Genomic DNA, 19,440 nt, shown 5'->3' with positions numbered 1-19,440 from the left:
AGGCAAGAATCAGAATCTCCAAGGTGGCTGTCTGTCTGGCCTTTTTGGCACCTCAGTTGACACTGGTAAAGCATTGGTTCAACGTGAGATATCCATCTAATTAAATTATCCTGAACAAATAGGACCTAAATAAAAGAAAAAGAAATGAGAGTTCGATTTGCGGGAAAAAAAGAAAGAAAACCTCGATTTTCATACACCCTTTTGACCTCCTATTATCAATTGCAGACTTGGCCGCTCAAGTACAAGTGAGACACTACAGTCTGCACGGTGAGATTATCCCATTAAAACTCTCACATTATCATATCCTAATCAAACAGCATTATTAAAACCAACTATTTCATGCCGTTTCATATTTGTCCATTCTGCTTTCTTAAGGAAAGACACGTAATTAAAGAAGCTTCTGTGCGGAAGCTGTCCGCTCAAGAAATTCCATCCCCAAGTCCCCAGCAGGAGAGTGTATCCAACTTGCCAACAATTTTGTTTTGGGGTGCAAACAGGTCGTTTTTTCTTACATTTGAATCAACCATAAATGAGTGGTCCCGCCATGAAACTAATGAGAGGGTGCAGTGAACAAATGAACTTAATTGGAGCGTGTTGCTTACACTGAATTCTCAGCGTTTGGAATGTGGCCATGCTCTTCGTGCTCTTTACTTTTATATGTGCGACATTAACTGGGACTCTTTGTCCGGTGGCAGCTCTCTTTATCTCACTCTCTTTCTCTCGCTTGTGGATGACAATGGAAGGTGGACTTCCCATGCTTAACTGTCTCCTGCAGCACACGCTACGGAGCCTGTGTTCATATTCAGATTCTTCTTCTTCTTCTTCAAAGTGGGTTTATGCTGTGTTTTGGAGGATACTGCCGCGAAATTATCCGCCACCAAAGTAAGAAAAAGGGAAATTGAAAGCATACTAGTAAATGTCATGGCCAACATGCTTGGTTGGTTCAGCAGAGTCTTAATGTCAAAACCAAGTGATAATGAATTTGTCTAATGTCATGTCCACTTAATGCCTGTAGATCAAATTGCTCTCTTGCAGGTGGGATTATGGAGGAAGTGCTCTTGATCGTTCCAAAGGAAACAAAAGGAACTGGTAATTCAGTTAAATTTTTGTGCCAAAACCCTGTTTCATTTTGTTCAATTGTAAGCTCCTGATGGCTGTGTTTTAGGATTCTTGTCTGGGAAGATGGGTTCTGTGACTTCCATGAATGTGAGCGTGCTGGAAGTGGTTACGTAAAGGGGAGATTTGGAGCTGATGTTTTCTTCAAAATGTCCCATGAAGTCTACAACTATGGAGAAGGGTGAGAATTCCATTGATTACATTGGATTCCTAATTACAGAAATTGAGTAATTATTTCAAGAGCTAAATGGTTAAGTTAATGGCACCTTGATTACAGATTAGTAGGGAAGATTGCAGCAGATAACAGTCACAAATGGGTGTATAAAGAAACCCCAAATGACAATGATCCTAGCTTCATCTCCTCGTGGAATATGTCTATTGAGCCTGTAAGATAACATTGATAGTTACTTTTATCCTCAACAAAATTCATTGCATATATCAATGTACTTTTTCTTGTAACCTGATTTTTCAGTTTTGTGATCGTATAAGCAGCAACCAAGGGCGTGGGAATTTCAATTCAATTCAGGCATTCAGGTTAGTAACTACACGAAGGAAAAATGTGAAAAGAGAATTCCAAACCGTAACCGCTGCAATAGCCCATAAAAAATGCTCATTACAGTTTCGCTTGATTTACAGACAATTGTCATCATTTCAGTCAGAGAAGGCATCATTCAACTTGGTTCATTTGACAAGGTCTGTTCTCTCTCTCTCGCTTTTCTTTTTGTTCTTTTGGTTTCAAGTCAGTCAATGAGTAATGGATTTTTCAGATTGTGGAAGATCTCAATCTGGTGATCAGCATACAGAGGAAATTCAGCTATCTCCAGAGCATACCTGGCGTCTTTGCCATACAAAGATCATACTTACCAATCCAACATCCATACGTCGTTAAACCAAATAACCAGATACTTGACAGCCATGAAACAGCATTCCGTCTCGACGACAACCGCCAGTTAGGTGGAACAAAAAGATTGATCGACGAAAGACCAGAGGATTCTCCAATCAAGTCCGTCAACTTAGGTTGGAACAGCCCACAAAACGGCATTACTGGACCACCTTTTTGGTCAATTCCACCCCTTCTTCCTACTATGTCTTGCAGTCTTGGAGCTTTATTATCCAAGCTACCCTCTGTCATCCCATCTTATAATGCCATTGAAGCTACTGACATAGCTATGATCAACAACACCAACAATACAAGCCAGAAAGTGAAGGCTGATAATAGAGGTTCATTAGGTGAAGTTCAAATTGCTGAGACAAAAGCACAACCTTCAAGTCAATTGGAAGCTGATCAAGAGAAGAAGCCAAGCCCTGTAAAAGCTAATTTAGTGCTACAAGATGGTGCAGTAGTAGAACTAGGATTTGGACCTCTCAGAAACTAAGTATTGTGAAGCTCAACTAATTAGGATAATCAACTGTATTTGTTATCAGAAATTATAATTTGGCTTCTTTAGGTCAATTAGTTGTTTCTGCACCCTTCTGTTGTGTTTTTATGCATAAAATATTAGAAGTACTTAATAAAATGTAATTAGCTGGCTGATTTATTGTATAAGCAACTTATCAGCTTCCAATATATACAATTAGTTCAGCATGCTTTTCCATTCATTTAATACTGAAAACAAGCCTTAAACCAGCAAAGCTCTGGAGCTGTCAAGGGCTCCGGATTTGGCCTCTCCTAATAATATTATTTTGGGGTGATGAAACTGATGATAATGGTATTTAGCCATGCAAAAGGAGACCACTTCTAGTATCTGACGGAGAGGAGACAAAGAGACAAATGGATAGCCAAGTGGTGATTTGAAAGAAGTAAACAGAACAAAACTGTGCTTTTAGATTTCAAAATGCGAGCTTATAACTTAATAAATTGCCAAACATACCATTGATTGTGGTTTTTTGTGCTTTCGTAATCAAGACAGATATTATGGGTTATGCCAATTGCCGAAGGCAACTCCTCACTAAGGGCAAGGGTGGGGTTTCAGCCCCAATGGTCTATCCTTGTCCCTTTCAGCAATGGTCCCCGGGAAAAACCAAATAAAGATGAACAATGACGACGGATAATTGAGTTGGGGGGGTGGGATTGAGTAGTTGTATGCGACATTTGGTATCTGGCCCCCCTCCGACGGAGTGGATGGTCCCCCAACCTCTCTGCCTTTCAATACTTTTGGGTCCTTAATACAAATCTAGGAAAATGAGCTGTGATTTTATGTTGTGAGACATGTCATTTGGGCAAGGGTCCCTTTTGTTAGCAGGCAAGATAGTAACATTAGTCTAAAAACACATTATCTTGAGTCTAGAAAAACCTTCACAGATTGCTTCCCCTGCTTGCAGCTTTCAAGTTGACAGCAGCCCTAACTGAATGCGACACCATTAAGTCTGTATATCTACCTCTTGTCACAGTTTTAAACTTGTAATATAGTTTAGTTGGTTACAACTCTTTTTTAACGTACAATTTTGTTGTAAACTAACAATAAATTGATTGGTTACTGAATGAAAATATCAACCACAAACTTTTTATCACAAAAATAAATTGCAATTGAGTGAAATGCATGTCTCCGATTATGTTGGTGCAGAGACTAGAAGTTGGATTTGTTGTTTTCAAAGTAAATATAGCACAGATCTCAACTTCCACATGTAATCTCTTTCATTGCAACTTGCAGCAGTGCAAATCAAACTTCTTTTTGCAATGAAGCAATTTAATTTCTCTGGTGAACTTAGCTATATATGATGAATGTGATGAAATGAAAGCGTTGATAGAGGTGGCATATCCTCCCTCGCTTTTGATGGACGGGCTGTATGCTATCATCACTGGGATTCTTCTCTTCGCGATTATCTAGCATGAAGACAAGTCGCTTGTAAGGATTCTTAGCTATATTTACAAATTTACTGTCATGTCATCAAGCTTGTGTTTTATGTTTGTTGACATTTGCATTTGTTCCTTATCTTTCAAAACGCTTGTGAAATTAAATGTTAAATGTCCACACCTATATTTTCTGAATTTGCAGCACATGTCAACAATCAGTACAATACCTGATTCTGAAAGCTTGTTAAGTCTGGAAAAAGTAAAAAAGTGAAGCTCAGAATATCTTAAAGGTGCTGCAAAGTAAGTTTGCTTGTGATTTCAATGCAGTAAAAGAAAATTAGGTTCCTCTGTTTTTTAGTTAAAGGCTACAAATCCTCACTACATTCGTTTTGGTTTTATGAGTTATGTGAATTCTATATTCCAAGTTAGAGGGACATTCCAAAAATGGAAATAGAGTTTCCTTTCTATAATTTGATTCCTCTTGTAACAACATGTTTGGATAAAATTTCCCTTTTTCTTCAACTTTGGGTAGTTGGCATTCAGGAGGATAGAGTCACATATGAGAAAGGAGCAGAAAATCTGCAGAAGAAATAAGTTGTCAAGCATTGCGCTGTAATTGAGCGCTCTATCTGGGAAGCACAGTCAAGCGTTCTTGGACATTGTTTTATGCATGCAGATTACATTTTGAATTTAAAGGCTGCTTCCCAATTTGTCACGCCATCCATAGCAGTCCAATTTAAGGCTGATGAGGGCACTTGCCTTCCACAAGACAAATTAAATTCTGATCTTCAGTTCTTAATGTCAAATTTACTGAATCATTTATTTGCAAGGACTTTATCCCTACATGAACGCCTTTGATCATGCCGGTGCAAATTTAAAGCCGCAACTATGACAATTAACAGTCATTTTCTCGAAGGAAAACCAGACAAACTAATATTTATCTTCTGGTACCGGAAAGGAACCTGCAGTAACAGAACCATTAAATGAACGCACGAAGCTGTTTGAGCACCAAGTAATTTGCTTTCTACTGTGATTAGAGGCACTTTATTGTGCCCGGCCTCTAATTGTCCCAGCTTATCCATCCGTACAATTATGTGGAAAAGTATGATGGATATTTGGATTCTACAAATTGTAGTGTATGCCCCTGCAATCAAGGTTTTTAAATGCATCTATATCTTCAACTTCTGTTTTGAAATGATTCAGAACCAGTCAAAAAAGAAAGAATGAAAAATGAGTACGCAGCAAACAATAAAGCAGGAAAGGATTGACAAATCAATTCTTAAAAGTTATTGCTAAATGACGACATGATAAACAGAGAACAATAGAAATTGGCAGCGTTCTGTCTGTTTCCCCAATGCACCATGGATAATTAGGACGCTATATACATAATTGGCATCTGAGTAACTTTTATAAACCATCCATCCTTGGGTATGAAATTGAAAGGAGGATTGCAGTCTGATAAAACCAAGGAGAACATTGAGTGCCGGCGAGCATCTTTCATCCTCCCTTTAACATCATCTACTGCTTAAAATCCCAGGCTACTACTTAAGCATTGTTCTTTTTGCCTACACTTCCATGTGCCCAGAAAGGTTTGGCAGGAGTGCGCCTCAGAGCCTTCACTCCCAATGGGTTGCCCTTGCTCTGCAAAGCCAATTCAACCAGGCATACAGAAAGTTAATAACTTCTAGAGAGAAAAAAATCGCTAAAGGAATATAGGGGAACAAAATAAAAAATGTCATTCGCATAATAAAAATTGCAACAATGCAATGTCATATTTTAAGTCATACCATCAAGCAGGTGCCTTCATTTATGTTGCAGACTGGGTATTCATGAGGGCAGCAGCTGTAGTGGTCGTCACAGCAAGTGGCGGCCTCGAGTGGGCAGCATCCCCAAGCAAAGCAGTAGCCATAGTACTCGTAGACACAGCAGCAGGTATTGCTTTCAGAGCAGGTGTAATAACTATCACAAACGGTAGGAGGCTTTATCGGAGATGGAGGAGAGGGACCAGGGTTGGGGGGATTTTGACCCTTTTTGATAGGATAAGAGGCTTCGATGGCAATTCCACATTTCCCTGTTACGCTATTGGCCTCATTTCGCACCATCCTAATATAGCCTTCCTCTCCCCAGCTGCTTCCCCATGAGTTCTTCACAATCCAATAATCTTTACCATTCTCTGCGCCATATCCAACAGCAGTCACACCATGGTCCAGTTGTGTCCCACATTTTCCATCAAATATACCCTAAAGAAATAGGAAGAAAAGTAGATACATGAACTCCGCATTTAAGAAGACTGTAATTGTTTCATGATAAGTATGAAATTTATTAAATGGTGCTCAGACTCAATAATCGAATCCAAATAATTAGCAGCAAAGCATTCAGGTTCAGCCCTTGGGGATCTAGTTTTTATGGGTGGAAAAAGAGGTGTTTCTTTCTATATCAAAGGCTGTAACAAATAGTAGCATCAACTCCACGAGATCGTTTCAGGTTGCATTAATTAACCATAATCATACATGCTCTCAGGATCATCCTAAAGCTAAATTATGGTCAGAAAAGCAAGTAATGTTGATGATGCAGAATCTTACTGATTGATATAACTGGAAAGCCCTGCCTCCTGCTTCGATGGCAACACTCACTGGTTGATTTGCAACTGCCGTTTTCAATGCCATCTCATTATTTACTGGAACATCTTCATACTCATCGATTGAAACAACCTTGGCATTTTTCTGCAGGTGATGAATCACCAGAGTCAGGAAGGAAGAGAAAAAATCGCTGTTATTATTATCTTTTCTGGATGGAAATACCATTTTTGTTCCCTTTTGAACTTGAAACTAAATACCTACCCGGTACGGATCACATGTGCCATCACGACCAGTGTAAGGGTAATCTTCTTCAGTGTCAATACCACCATTGTTGATAATGAACTCAAAGGCATAATCCATAAGGCCCCCATTGCATCCTTCATTATAGGCTGTATCACAATCCACTAACTCTTGCTCAGAGAGGACGATGAGGTCCCCAGTAACAATTTTGTTTATACCTTCCACCGCAGCAACAGTTGAGAAGGCCCAGCAACTCCCTACATTTAGCATTAAATAGTCAGTAAAACCATCTGATCAAAACATGTAATTCTCAACATTCTTATTCTACTGGGCTCTAATTCATTACGTATTTTTTACGTACAAACTAGCCGCCGTATCTCAACAAGTGTGCTCTCCCATGATTTTTATTTTGATACTGGAGTAGGCACTGAAACTTCGTGCCACGCACCTTACTCCTTAGTCCTTACCCACCGAAAGCAGCCAATCTGAAAGTTAACCCATCAACTCAAAATATATGCGGACCCCTCCAGGGAACTTTATAATATTTGTTTACGATTGATGGTGTCAGTATTTGAGTGGTCCATATAACCAAGCTAAACTAACCAGTGTTCTCATGAAACTCCAAAGTATCATGACTTATGACTTATCCAAACCACTCAAGTAAAGATTCCCTCAGACCAGGACACGCCCCAGGATCCTTCCCTCATGTCCTCTGAAACGTTTTCTTTGTGCTTGAAGATCTAAGAATAAACAAAGTTATTTGTCTCATCATGCCACAGTTGGCCTAAAATTATTAAACACTCCCAGGGTATGTTAGAACTCAGATCGGAATACCAGAAAAGCCATAGTCCCGGAACAGTTTCTTAATGTTCATATGGAGAAAATCGTCTGATCAAATATAATTGGCACAAATAGTTACCATTTGACAAATAAAAGGCAGTAGCAATTAAAGACGATAACTTAACTTAGTTGAATTACTCTTCAAACAGACAAACATCCATCAAAGACAGGTACTACGAAAAAAATTAACCCAAGCAAACTTAAGATCGGAAGATAATTACGGAATCAAAAGTCAATAGGGGTTAAAAAAGAAAACTTACCGCAACCTCCTTGATCTTTGACCGCAGCAACAGCCCCCTTCTCCCTCCAATCAATGGAATCCGGCAACTCTTCACCGAGACTTGGCGCGTAACGATCACTCCTCTTGGAAACCTTCCTCTCGGGTTTCTTAGTTCCCAAGTAAATGGCACGGTACTCCTCGTTGGTCAGATCAGCAAACCGGTTCAACCCAACCTTAAAACTGTGGCTCTCATCAGCGTTATGTTCATCGATGAACCTAAGATTATCCTTGAAAATCTCAAACCTCCTCTCTTTCTCCCCCAAACCGTTGTACGCCTTGCCATGCTTTACAAGCCACTCCTCGTACATGGCCATAACCTCGTCGTCGGTTCTCCAAATGGAGTTTGACTTGTCGGGGTGGCCTTCGTCGTAGGATATGATCGACATGTCGAGAGCTGATGATAAAGTGAACATCACCAGCAAGAGCATAGCCATAGTTGATCGCTGTGAACCCATGCCTGAAGACGAAGAAGAAAAGGCACAGGATTCTGAATGTGTGGGGCAGAAGAAGTGGTACCGATGGTGGGTTTATAAAGGAGAAAATAAATTACTCACGGTATGAAGTTGGTAAGTCCAATATTATTATTAGATGGAGAAGAAATTTAAATGGAAAATAAATAAATTCATATACTATTATTTTATTATTTATTATTCTACATCTGCATCCACATAATATTGAAAAATGAAGATAAAAGGGTACTGACAAGAGAGAACAGCACAGCCAATAGGCATGTGGATGAGATGTGATAGGTTGGAGAAAGAGAGCTGCCCACGGAAATCGGAGCTCTTGTAATAATGCAGACAGCAAATTTGACCGCAGTTAAAACATGTTTCTACCTCGGCGTGATTCGCATGGCAAACTAAATTGGTTGGTAACTTTGTTTAAGGGAATGGATTAGGAGTGGCCACGTAGTCTCAGGTTTGAACTTCCACCTCGGTAAATTATCGGTGTTTCTTGCTTGAGAGGGAGACAGGGAGAGGGCCTGTAGTCTTGGTGTGGGACCCAACGGAAAGGTTGTAGGAATGACTTTTGTTTTTGCCTCAATAATTTCGCCCCCGTTTCGCTTTCATTCAGGATTGGATCATCGCCCGCCTAGCTAGTTGAGTTACTTACGGGCACGGCTTCTCTTTTCCTTGGGTTAACCAAGCTCAATGAAAATCATTAAGATATTTTTTTATGAATAAATAGATTAGATTTTTGTCAACGTTTTCGCTGCAATACCTAACCTTTGTTAATATCTTTAATCGTCCGCCAAATTCTTTTATTTCATAATTTATCCTCTGCTTTTGCTAAGAATATATGAAGTTCAAAAGCATTTTTTATTGTTTATAGGGAAATTAAAAAAAGGATAAGAATATTGCTCCACTGTCTGAATTCGTTGAATCTGTAAAAATGCATGGACTTCAACCACAATTTATTATAAACAAAGGATTTTGTCAAGGACCATCCACCCTTCAACCAAACATATTCATTTTCTCTTTGTTTTGAAGTGTTCTTCTTCTTTTTCTTTCATTTCTTTCCCTTCTAAATCCCATGCGTATGGGGTAAGAAGCAAGAACACTCTAACAATATCTAATAAATGCACTGTGTCAAATCTTTTCAACCCATTCCTCGTGAAGAAACAAAAAATTATCTCATATGTTTCTCATGACATGCATTAACTTTTAGAGAAATAAACAAATAATATTACAGAGTAATGGCCCAGAAAAGAGGCCTCAAACCTCTCTCCCACTTGCACCTGCTACACATGTGAAACATTTTAGTTAATTAATTATATAAGCATTATCGATTTGTTAGAGATGATGATTGTTGCCAATTGGTACGAAGACCAACAGTAATAAATGGGAAACAAACAAGGGATTAATCAACGTTGCACATGCATCTTTCTTCCCTTTTTTTTTTCTCGAAAATAAAAAGCTTAATTACCTTTTTCCCCAAGAAATTTGAGACGCCTACCATTTTCGCTCAACAACTTGCCCTGAATCCAAAATGCACATGTAAAACATAGGTTTTTCTTCCATTTGATTGCTTAAAGAGTAAATAACGTTTTTTATTACTTAATTTTTTGTTTTCATTATTAATTTTTAAAAATAATATTTTAATTATCAATGTTAAATAGTACAATATTGATTACTCCGTCATTAAAAAAAATCCAACTTTTTTAATTTTTTCCTATGAATATGACTCTTGGTCAATAGCCATTCAATTAATGTTGCTTAATTAGCTTTGCCATGTTCTGTTTTTTCTCGCCTATCTATATATTACTATCATTATTTCTGGATATTTAAGTTATCAAAGTCTGATACATCTTAATATATATATCATTTCTGGATATTTTAATACAGAAAAATATTACAATGACGTTGATCCCAAAGGGGGCAGGGCCATGCATTGGATGTAGGATTGCTTATGAATGTTATGCCTATAACAGTGATTAGGATACAGACAAATAAAGATGGGGGATTTTCTATGGATAAGTTTTTGGAGAATAATGATAGCAACATTAACTAAGCAAGAACCCAAGCAAGTTGCTTAGTATCATACTATTATTTCCTTGAATTATGCTGGTAGTGGGGTAGGTGATCGCTTCAGATATCACATAAATGGTTTTACTTATCAACCATTGTTATTAGCTTCAATGAGAGGGAAATATATGATTGAAAAATGTTCTAATAAGGAGTTAATTAGCAGGGTTAGTGATATTTTTTTAAAAATTTTGATATTTAATATATATAGGTTGAAAAGAAGGATCTTTCATATTATAAAATAAAAAGCTGTTGATGCTATTTAATATAAGTAATTATATTCAAATGCCACATTCATTAAACTTTTTTATAATTAAGATACATACATAATATTGCAAGTAAAAGAAAAACCTTTTCAATTATCAATTTCTAAGAATGTATCATTGTTTCAGTACCATCAAATAAGAAAACTTTCTCTTTCCAATCTTGATAATTTTAAAAAATTTTTTTAAAAAAGTAAAAAATAAGATATTACCAAAGAGGAAAAGCAAAGATTCGGAGCAGATGCAAGGGGGTCCAACAGATGAACCCATTCCATACCCAGAAAGCTCCACAAAACTAATAATGGGGATGGAGGAGAAGATATTTTCATCAGGACCCTCGGTTCAGCGCCCATAAAGAGGCCATGATACTGGTCCAAATGGGCCCATAACAAATAAACCTGAAAAAGCCAAAAAATAATAATAATAATAACAGGTGTACAGCTAGGCTGCTGCAGATTGTGAGATTTTTCTCTCTATAATAATACGCAAGCCTCCAAAAGTGTTGATTTTCGTTTCGCCTGCCAAATGCCTAGCCTCTCCCGCTGCAATTCTCTACTAATTGAAATTTACTGAATCCAACCACCAAAAGCGCACATGTCACTGTCTTTCCAGTTCCAACTCTCCTCTCCATTTTATTTGTAAGGCTTTGCCAGAAAGTTTTGAAGATTCTTCACCATCACTCGTTACTTACCGTGATTGTAGCTGGGATGGGCCCATGGGGGGTGGGGCCAGATACCAGTTGCAGTTGACAGTTTGTTAAAAGATATCAACCGTTGATCGATGGGCTTGGCTCATGGCTAAGGAGAAGAAGTGGTAAAGTATTGGCAGCTTCTTAACCGCTTAAGAAAACTGCAACATTGGGTGCGTGATGCGTTTGGGCTATGGCATTGGTCCACCTTTTACGCTGGAGAAAATGCTTAAGGATTTCAATTTTCTTGGTGTTTAAAGAAACTTGTCTAATTGTTAAACGCAGAGGTAGACACTAGGGATGATTGGCAGAAATAGAATGGAGGATAATGATATAATTAGTAAACAAACACTAAAACTATTGTCCTACATTACACGACACAGAATCCATCTTTAGCCCTAGTAGGAATGGAATCTTTCTTCTTTGTCCATAGGCGAAAGAAATCATCTCCACGACTTCCTTTTAAGCTGACGTTCGATATTGAAGCCTCACCACAAATTTATCATCTCGTACCATCATTTTCATGCCAACAGTAAAGTTGAATGAAACTGACAAAGGAAAGATGGGCTTTGTTCAAAATGAGTTTAACAACACCACTGACTTTTCCTATCTTCTATTTTAAGCTAATCACAACACCCAGTCAATGATGAAGTTTTTTCCCATGCAATTTGCGAATTCAATGTCTGAGCCACCCGGCCCACCAGAAAGGCCTAGGCATCGGCCATGGGCTTGATGGAAGCATGCTAATGCTTGTTTTCGATCATGCCCAACATTGGGCCTGCTCTATGGTTTTACTTTTGTAAGAGTCTCTTGCACAATATTAATATATATATAGGAGATCAATTTAATGATTACATTCGCTTTTAATATTTCCATTGATTATGGTAATAAAGTTGAATATTAACGCGTTTATTTATGAGAAAAGAGATTTAATAAACAGTTGATCAGCTTACCAATGCCTTAATCCCTTGATGCATCATACTTTATTAGACCACTTAGGATTATCAAAACAAATTATAGAGCTGACCAGTGTAAAGACAAGTAATCATTTCAAAATATCATAGTGTCTTATTTCAGATTAGCTCCATACATAATAATAATAATAATAACAATAATTTCGCCTTCTTTTGTTCCTCAATGGGCCACTTGGACAGTCTGGAATTTGGGCTACCTTATTCGGTGGGTGAAATTTTAAGGGTCTCTTGGCAGCACTTGTCCGATGCACCATAGACTTGTGGTTTCCCTAGGTCTTTTTGGGTGCCCAACCCAAGTCTCGTTCTCAGAAGTTTTCGGCAAAAATTAATCAAGGATTATACAGCAAAGTCTTTGATTCTTTCCATGTCGCTGAAACACGTTTTTTGGGGTACAGACACAGAAACGTACGTGTTGTTGTTAAAATGGGAAGAACAAAAAACGTGTTGCCTGTAGTATTCTGAATTCGATCCTCCTTTCTGCGTGATTGGGTCATTCCATGTACAATAGTTGAAAACAATAAAACTCACTATCAAATAATGTGTCAAACTTGTTATTGTAGTCCTTTTCATGTTCAATAAAAGAGGCCTCAGCCTCATTAAACTTCAGTTAAAATAAAAAGCACATATTATAACTAGCAGTAAGTTTTATAAGCAGATCGGAGGGAGCCTGTCGTCAAATGCAAAAAACATAGAAAGATTGTTACCAGCCCACGATTTAAGATAATTGATTAGGAGAGATCAAGGAAGTCAACATAATTCAGCACAATTCGGTCTTAATTTTAATTCCACCCGTTAATGGGATTATTATTACTTGTAAGTATCATATTCCCATTTAATGACCTTCATCGACTAATTTCACCCTCCGCGAAGTTCTTGCTTTCCTTACATGATCCCATCCATCTTTTTCTATTTAAAATTCAACTCTCCCTCTATAGTCTATCCCCATTGAGATTGAGCTACCAAAGCAAAATTGTTTTCTCTCTGAAAATCCTACTAAAACAAAGCCTTCTTGCTCCTCTTCAGAGCAGGTAATAATTTTGCTGTTATACTTTGAATTTGGATGTGAACATTCGTTTTTTTTTTTTTTTCTCAGCAGATGTGAACATTCGCTGTCCTAGTCTGTCATTTAATATCTTCACTTTGGTATATTAGAGTTCTTGAAATTATTTTTATAAAAGAGAATTAGTTGAATTTTGAAAGATTAAAACTAGTTTACTATTGTTTGGTTCAAGCAACATTTACGAGGAACATACTCATAGTGCATGATTGCTTTTCCCTTTTCGTAATGTCACGTTGACCTGAAAAAGAGACTTATTTCCTCTATCAGGAACAACAACATAGCATCATTTTTTTTTTACAACTATTATTTACGCTTTTGCCTTTCTAGTTTAGTATTATATATAAGTGAAATGTCCATTTGGTCTATGGTAAAAAACAATCATCTTTTAAATTTCTTTTCAAATTCTTCTCGATTGATTTTTCACAATTAAAATTCTAAAATATGTGTCTAAGCTGGGTCTTCCCAATGTTTTTAATCCAATCAACATTCACACATTGAAATGGGAAAGGTCAAGATATATTAGCGCCTAAAATCGTTTTAGTTAATCACAAAAATCTTAGGATATCAATTATTCAATTGACATTTTTATACAGTATTGAAGCCCTGGAGTATAATTTTATTTCAAGAACACGTTTTGGTATCGTGCTTTGTCAACGTTGACTTGATTTTCTTGCAAAACGCGATATTATTCAATTTGATTTGGTTTCACAAATGCAGGCCCAAGGGGAAAATAAAAAAATAATTCCTCATCAATCAACTAATTCCAGCTTAAGAAAGTGGAGTTATTTGATATAATTACCCTCTTACTTTCAATTTCCAGTTTGTTTCTTGTATTTTTTTTTTAAATTTTAGAAAAAGAAAACGTTTTTCAACGTCCAGCTGTAAGCATCAAGCCAAAGGCATAGGGTCTAAACCCTTTAAGACTCTCATCAGAAATTCAACGGGATGATATCATATGAAATGATGAAAAAGAGACAATCAAACGGTATAAAACAAAACTTACACTATTATTTTATTAAATCAAAACGGCCTGTGGGACCCAATTCTTTGATATGAAGAAAGAATCCCATGTGACTTGTGGGACGAGACTTTGACGCTGCTTCCGGTTTCCGGTAAAAGAGGGGGGGTCCCACGAATGACTTTAAAAAAATTTTAAATTTCTTTTGCATTAAAATCTGTTAAAGGTCAACTCTTCCCCACTGTCTCCAACCCACAAAAACCAAAAAAAAGCCCAGATTTTACCGAGTCATGAATCCAACGGCTAATCACGACCTTTTGACCATATCCCATTTTTTAATCATTTCGACATGGTCTCCAAACCGGTTTCTCCCGTTGCCCAGGGACCCACTTTTAAAGCGAGTTGGTCAATGTGCTGACAAAGTTTTGGATACGTGGAACGACTTGATTGGTTGGTGAGTTTGACGGCAAAATGTAACAGAAGCGACAGGTCAGTGACCCAACGCCTTGCACTGTGAAGGCATCAGTTTGACTCGAATCCGTCGCTCCTTTCTTTTATCATAACCATCTTTCACATTCTTTCTTTGCTTTTTGAGTTCTGTTTTTTTTTTCTTTTGCTTTTTTCTTCTTCTTTTTTAAATTTCATCGTCATTGTTTCAATTTATTTTCCCTCTTCTTGTCTTTCTCTATATTTATAAACTGCTTCTTTTGGGTCATCAAAATTGTGTGTGGGCTTTGTTCCTCTTGGATGAAGAGAGATGGCTGTGGAATTGATGATGGGATACGGTCGTGGTGATAGTTTCGCAGGGAAAATGGAGGAAAATGCTTTGAGAGAAGCTGCAACTGCTGGAATTCAAGGTGTTGAAGAATTGATAAGGTTGATGTCTAACAGTCAACAGCTCTACAATCAAGATGCATCGTTTAAAACTTCTTCTCCTTCAGGTCCAGAGCCAGCCATGGAAATCCAAGCTGTTACAGATAAGACTGTTAATTCCTTCAAGAAGGTTATTTCTTTACTTGGTCGACCAAGAACTGGCCATGCTCGATTTAGACGTGCTCCTTTTACTTCTCTCCAACAAGAAGAGAAACAACAGCAACAAGATTTACAACAACCTCGGCAGAAGATCCAAGAGTCAGGGACTTGTTCTGTTCAAATAAACAAAGATCAGGTGTCTGCTTTCAAGCCTTTTTGTCCAACCCCAGGTCATAGGTTGCCTCCTTTGCCTCATAATCACCACCAGAGTAAAACCAATCCTCTTTTGGTGGCAAAGAGTGGTCTTTTGGAGAGAAATGAAGCGCCTACTACTATCAATTTCACATCTTCTCCCCCTTTGTCTGCTGGGAATTCTTTTATGTCTTCATTGACAGGGGATACTGATACCATGCAGCCATCTTTCTCTTCTGGGTTCCAATTCACTAGTCCTTCGCACGTACCTTCTTCTGGTAAACCTCCTTTGTCTTCCTCTCTGAAAAGGAAGTGCAATTCCATGGATGATGCTGCTCTCAAGTGTGGGTCTTCATCTGGCCGTTGCCACTGCTCCAAGAAAAGGTTGGTTTTTCATTTCTCAGTTGTACATATAGTTTCTTCATTTAATTGATTTGGTTCTGAAGCCTAAACCTTTCGATTGAAATTTTGTTATGCAGGAAATCGAGAGTGAAGAGAGTGATTAGAGTTCCAGCTATTAGCAACAAGATGGCTGATATTCCTCCTGATGATTATTCCTGGAGAAAGTATGGCCAGAAACCAATCAAGGGTTCTCCTCATCCAAGGTGTGTAAAAATTGTTTGGTTTTTGCACCCTTTGATCAGTCAAAAATCTTTATTTTCTTACGTTTCCTTGTTCTCATCGTGGGCTATTAACTAGTTGTTTCACCCGTTTGCGGTTTGACCAAAAGCCTCCAAATAATAATTCAAGTTTGCATTGAATGTTATTGTTTCAACTGCAATTGTCATCTTCTGGGCGGCGATTAATTGTCATTGACTTTTTTGTATTGTGCATTGAATTGTCTACTGAGTTATGATACATTTGTTTGGCGTGTGAGTCCACTTTAACTCAGTCCCGAGTTTCCCCTAACGCTTTGCTATTGGGCAAATTCAGGGGCTATTACAAGTGTAGCAGCGTGAGGGGCTGCCCTGCGAGGAAACATGTGGAACGAGCTCTAGACGATCCGAGAATGCTAATTGTAACATATGAAGGAGATCACAATCACAGCCACAACATCACGGATGCGCCGGCAGCCGTGGTCCTGGAGTCATCTTAGTCCAAACCATCCAACGGCCCTGAAATGGTCATCAAAATTCCAAGGGAAATCTTAAAAGATTAGGCCATCTGCAGGGTTGTTCAGATAGTCAACCTAGAGCCGGGGCTCTGTCTCCAAGAAGACAAGAAGATTGATTAGTGGTTACGTTAGCTGTTCTTAAAGAGACGATATAGGATTCCTTGTTTTTTTTGGTTTGGGCACCAGACTTTGTTTAGAAAAGAAAAAATAGCCATAGCGTAGGAGAGATTGTGGATTTGGTGGAGCTGAATCATGCAAGAAATGGGGTTTTCTTTTTCATCTTTCTATTTCTTAATGTTCTTATACTCAATTACCAGAATTTTTTCCCTTATATATATTTATATATTATATACAAACAACATGGTGGCGGATCTTGCTGAGGATGCTCTCACTTTAATTTGTTCCAATGTCCACTAAAAGCTCTGATCCATTATTTTATAAATGAAGCAATTGGGTGTTGCAGTCAATGAAGAGATAAGAATTTTTTTTGTTATTGATTTCTTTAAACAACGGATGTTGTCTTGTAAGTGAAGGTTGACCCTTGATGCCGTATTTTAAAGTGTTGAGTGGAGTGTGATAAAGAAAAGGAAAGATAAGTGTGGCCGTGGGTGGTTTTTTTGTCAGCGTCTGATATCTCTCCAAGCTCCAATTCTGCGAATATTGTGGACTGAAGTTGCGATCATGGATTTATGGTCGGATTTGGTAGTGGTAGAGAATCTATAGTGTTGGCGGTTTGGTCTAGAGAGAACCCCATTTCACATCGCACAATAATCGTAAGTCAAACTGGCCGGTCTGGCGCGTTCGTGTGTCGTACCCCACTGGTTTGTTTTTCGTTTCAATATCAAAGGAATTTAGAAATACCATTCGTTGTTTCCCAAAACCTTTCCATGTTTAGGTCAAACTTAAACTGTAATCTACTTTTATCTTTTTCCACACTTGTTCATCACATTTGAATTTCTAGTCTTTCATTTTTTCAAAAGAAAAGTACCAGCTGATTACCTATTCTGCAAGTTTCAATGTTCCAACAATTCCCTGGGATGAATACGACCTCACATCCTCCTTTGGAAATTTTACACTTTAGATAGACGAGTTTAGTCAACATTACAAAGGTGCTTTTGAATTTCTTCATTTATAGCTGTGTGCAGTGAGTATCTAGGTTTCTTGACTAATGGCGCCTCTGAAACATTACTTCAAAGTTTCCCATGCTCACTTTGACAAGATGCCATGGCAGCCTACTACTTTCTTCTTCTGGGATGATCGATTTAACTCGCTTCAAGTCAACCTTGCTTTTTCTCTGCTCCTACTGAAAATATATATTCACCAACACCAAAAGCTTGTGCAGGATTTGCGTAATCTGTCACAAGCTAACAAGAACCAAGATTGTTCAAAATCAATTTCTAAGGTTAAGTTTGTCATTGCAATTGAGTTGTTATACTTTCAATTATGATTGTGGTGAAACGTACAACGTCACCTTGCTTTCCTTCCGTCAAGACACAAGAAATTTGTAGTTATTCCTGTTGCAGGTTCTGTTATGATTTTGTATGCTTGAGCTCTGTTCATGTCTTGTTGCTCAAGCATAGCAGATTGAGTTTGGTCAATCAAGCTTTTTCTCCGGACTAGGAATGAAAAAGGGAAGGGATCGATGAATCTCCAAGGCAAACTTTACTTTGAAACCACGAAAATAGAAAAAGAGTAATGTGCTACAAACCAAGCACTTCGATTTCTGCTAAGCAATCACTTATACGTAAACTATCTATTGCTTAACCCTGAAGCTAGCAGACAGGAAAGGATAGCAATCTCAAACCAAGTCAAGTTGTAATGTGTTGATTAAAGGGACGTTGTGGCTAAGTACATGGGGTTGGGGTCACGTGAATGTTGGAACCTTCATCACATTGAGGTAGAGTTAATGTCCCGAAATGAAAATGAAATTAGATTTGGAATTTTATTTTCTGGCAAGTGAACAGATGAGAATTCCCAGCATGATGAAGCTGGCAAAGTCCCTTGACTCTTGAGGTCCACTTTTGTTGCAGGCTCCCACCACACTCGTCCAAGAGCCCACTCCATCGTTGGCCTTTTGTCTGGGCTTATGGCATTGAGCTATATGGTCCAGTTCAACTGGGTCACCAAGATCCACCCCAGTTTAGATGGAAGTTTTAACGCCCAATATAATTATTTTTGTCCAATTACCTTCTTGACGGTAGACTCCGTCCTTTTTCTTTTTTTAATGTTTTGTTTAGAAAAAAAAGAAGAGAAAATCGTATCGTTTCATCTATAATTGAAAGTATAGTAACCCCAAATTCTTCCATCATCATTTATCAATACCTCAAGAATCCAATGTTGTGCCCATTTTAAGCACAGTAATTTAATTAATAGAATGTAAGCCTAGCTAGCAAAGTTCTTCTCTTTTCAAGTTTATTTAGAAGAAATTATGAGAGATAATCTTTTTTATAAGCTTAATTTAAAAATATCTTTTTTATAATTTTAATTATTTTTAATCAATATTTAGCATGACTTGACAACAATATCTTTAAACAATTTTAAAAAAATTAAAATGGTTTTAGTTTTTTCTATCCCGTTATTCAGATAAAAATTTTAAAATTAAATCTTAATTTTTCTTTCTGGTTAAATACTGTCTATATCGCCATCCAGAAATGAGAGCTAACATCAAACTCTTTCTTATTTTATTTTATTCTTTTAAATGATAGATTTTGAGGTCTTGAAGGGTAGTAAATAACGATTTTACTCTTCTATGGTGATTGTAGGTAACATGATGAATGTGGTAACTGGATGCTTTCTAGTGATAACTTGCTTCGAAACATGTGCTGCGATGGAAATGCCTGTGTTA

General features: G+C 37.7%; 3 protein-coding genes across 3 annotated transcripts; 2 read left to right on the top strand and 1 right to left on the bottom strand.

Moving 5' to 3' along the window:
- Nucleotides 1–622: 622 nt before the first annotated feature.
- On the top strand, nt 623–2,715 carry LOC110416950 (transcription factor LHW-like). Its single transcript, XM_021429099.2, has 7 exons — nt 623–882; nt 1,036–1,089; nt 1,166–1,297; nt 1,394–1,502; nt 1,609–1,650; nt 1,753–1,809; nt 1,884–2,715. The coding sequence occupies exons 1-7, from the start codon at nt 632–634 to the stop codon at nt 2,490–2,492; spliced, it is 1,254 nt and encodes a 417-aa protein (XP_021284774.1). The 5' UTR covers nt 623–631; the 3' UTR covers nt 2,493–2,715.
- Nucleotides 2,716–5,159: 2,444 nt separating this feature from the next.
- On the bottom strand, nt 5,160–8,379 carry LOC110416228 (cysteine proteinase mucunain-like). The gene is made up of 5 exons (XM_021428137.2): nt 7,830–8,379; nt 6,751–6,986; nt 6,493–6,633; nt 5,698–6,150; nt 5,160–5,551 (listed from the first exon to the last, which is right to left on the bottom strand). The coding sequence occupies exons 1-5, from the start codon at nt 8,302–8,304 to the stop codon at nt 5,456–5,458; spliced, it is 1,401 nt and encodes a 466-aa protein (XP_021283812.1). The 5' UTR covers nt 8,305–8,379; the 3' UTR covers nt 5,160–5,455.
- Nucleotides 8,380–14,872: 6,493 nt separating this feature from the next.
- Nucleotides 14,873–17,062, top strand: WRKY7 (WRKY DNA-binding protein 7). Its single transcript, XM_021428334.2, has 3 exons — nt 14,873–15,865; nt 15,961–16,086; nt 16,415–17,062. Exons 1-3 carry the CDS (start codon nt 15,075–15,077, stop codon nt 16,575–16,577), a joined length of 1,080 nt encoding a protein of 359 aa, XP_021284009.1. The 5' UTR covers nt 14,873–15,074; the 3' UTR covers nt 16,578–17,062.
- Nucleotides 17,063–19,440: the final 2,378 nt, after the last annotated feature.

This window comes from Theobroma umbraticum, unplaced genomic scaffold, assembly GCF_002168275.2.
Source record: "Theobroma umbraticum cultivar Fairchild unplaced genomic scaffold, ASM216827v3 scaffold_51.0, whole genome shotgun sequence".
Lineage (NCBI taxonomy): Eukaryota > Viridiplantae > Streptophyta > Magnoliopsida > Malvales > Malvaceae > Theobroma > Theobroma umbraticum.
This window is presented reverse-complemented; position numbering and strand designations above follow the sequence as displayed.

Excerpts from the sequence above, each read along its gene's own strand:
- LOC110416950 (XM_021429099.2), top strand. The coding sequence starts at position 632 with ATGCTCTTCGTGCTCTTTACTTTTATATGTGCGACATTAACTGGGACT. Across the intron at positions 1,090-1,165 it reads AAAGGAAACAAAAGGAACTG|GATTCTTGTCTGGGAAGATG; the intron begins GTAATTCAGTTA and ends GCTGTGTTTTAG. Across the intron at positions 1,298-1,393 it reads GTCTACAACTATGGAGAAGG|ATTAGTAGGGAAGATTGCAG; the intron begins GTGAGAATTCCA and ends CCTTGATTACAG.
- LOC110416228 (XM_021428137.2), bottom strand. The coding sequence starts at position 8,304 with ATGGGTTCACAGCGATCAACTATGGCTATGCTCTTGCTGGTGATGTTC. Across the intron at positions 6,987-7,829 it reads CAAAGATCAAGGAGGTTGCG|GGAGTTGCTGGGCCTTCTCA; the intron begins GTAAGTTTTCTT and ends TGCTAAATGTAG. Across the intron at positions 5,552-5,697 it reads ATGAAGGCACCTGCTTGATG|AGCAAGGGCAACCCATTGGG; the intron begins GTATGACTTAAA and ends TTGGCTTTGCAG.
- WRKY7 (XM_021428334.2), top strand. The coding sequence starts at position 15,075 with ATGGCTGTGGAATTGATGATGGGATACGGTCGTGGTGATAGTTTCGCA. Across the intron at positions 15,866-15,960 it reads TGCCACTGCTCCAAGAAAAG|GAAATCGAGAGTGAAGAGAG; the intron begins GTTGGTTTTTCA and ends TTTGTTATGCAG. Across the intron at positions 16,087-16,414 it reads AAGGGTTCTCCTCATCCAAG|GGGCTATTACAAGTGTAGCA; the intron begins GTGTGTAAAAAT and ends GGGCAAATTCAG.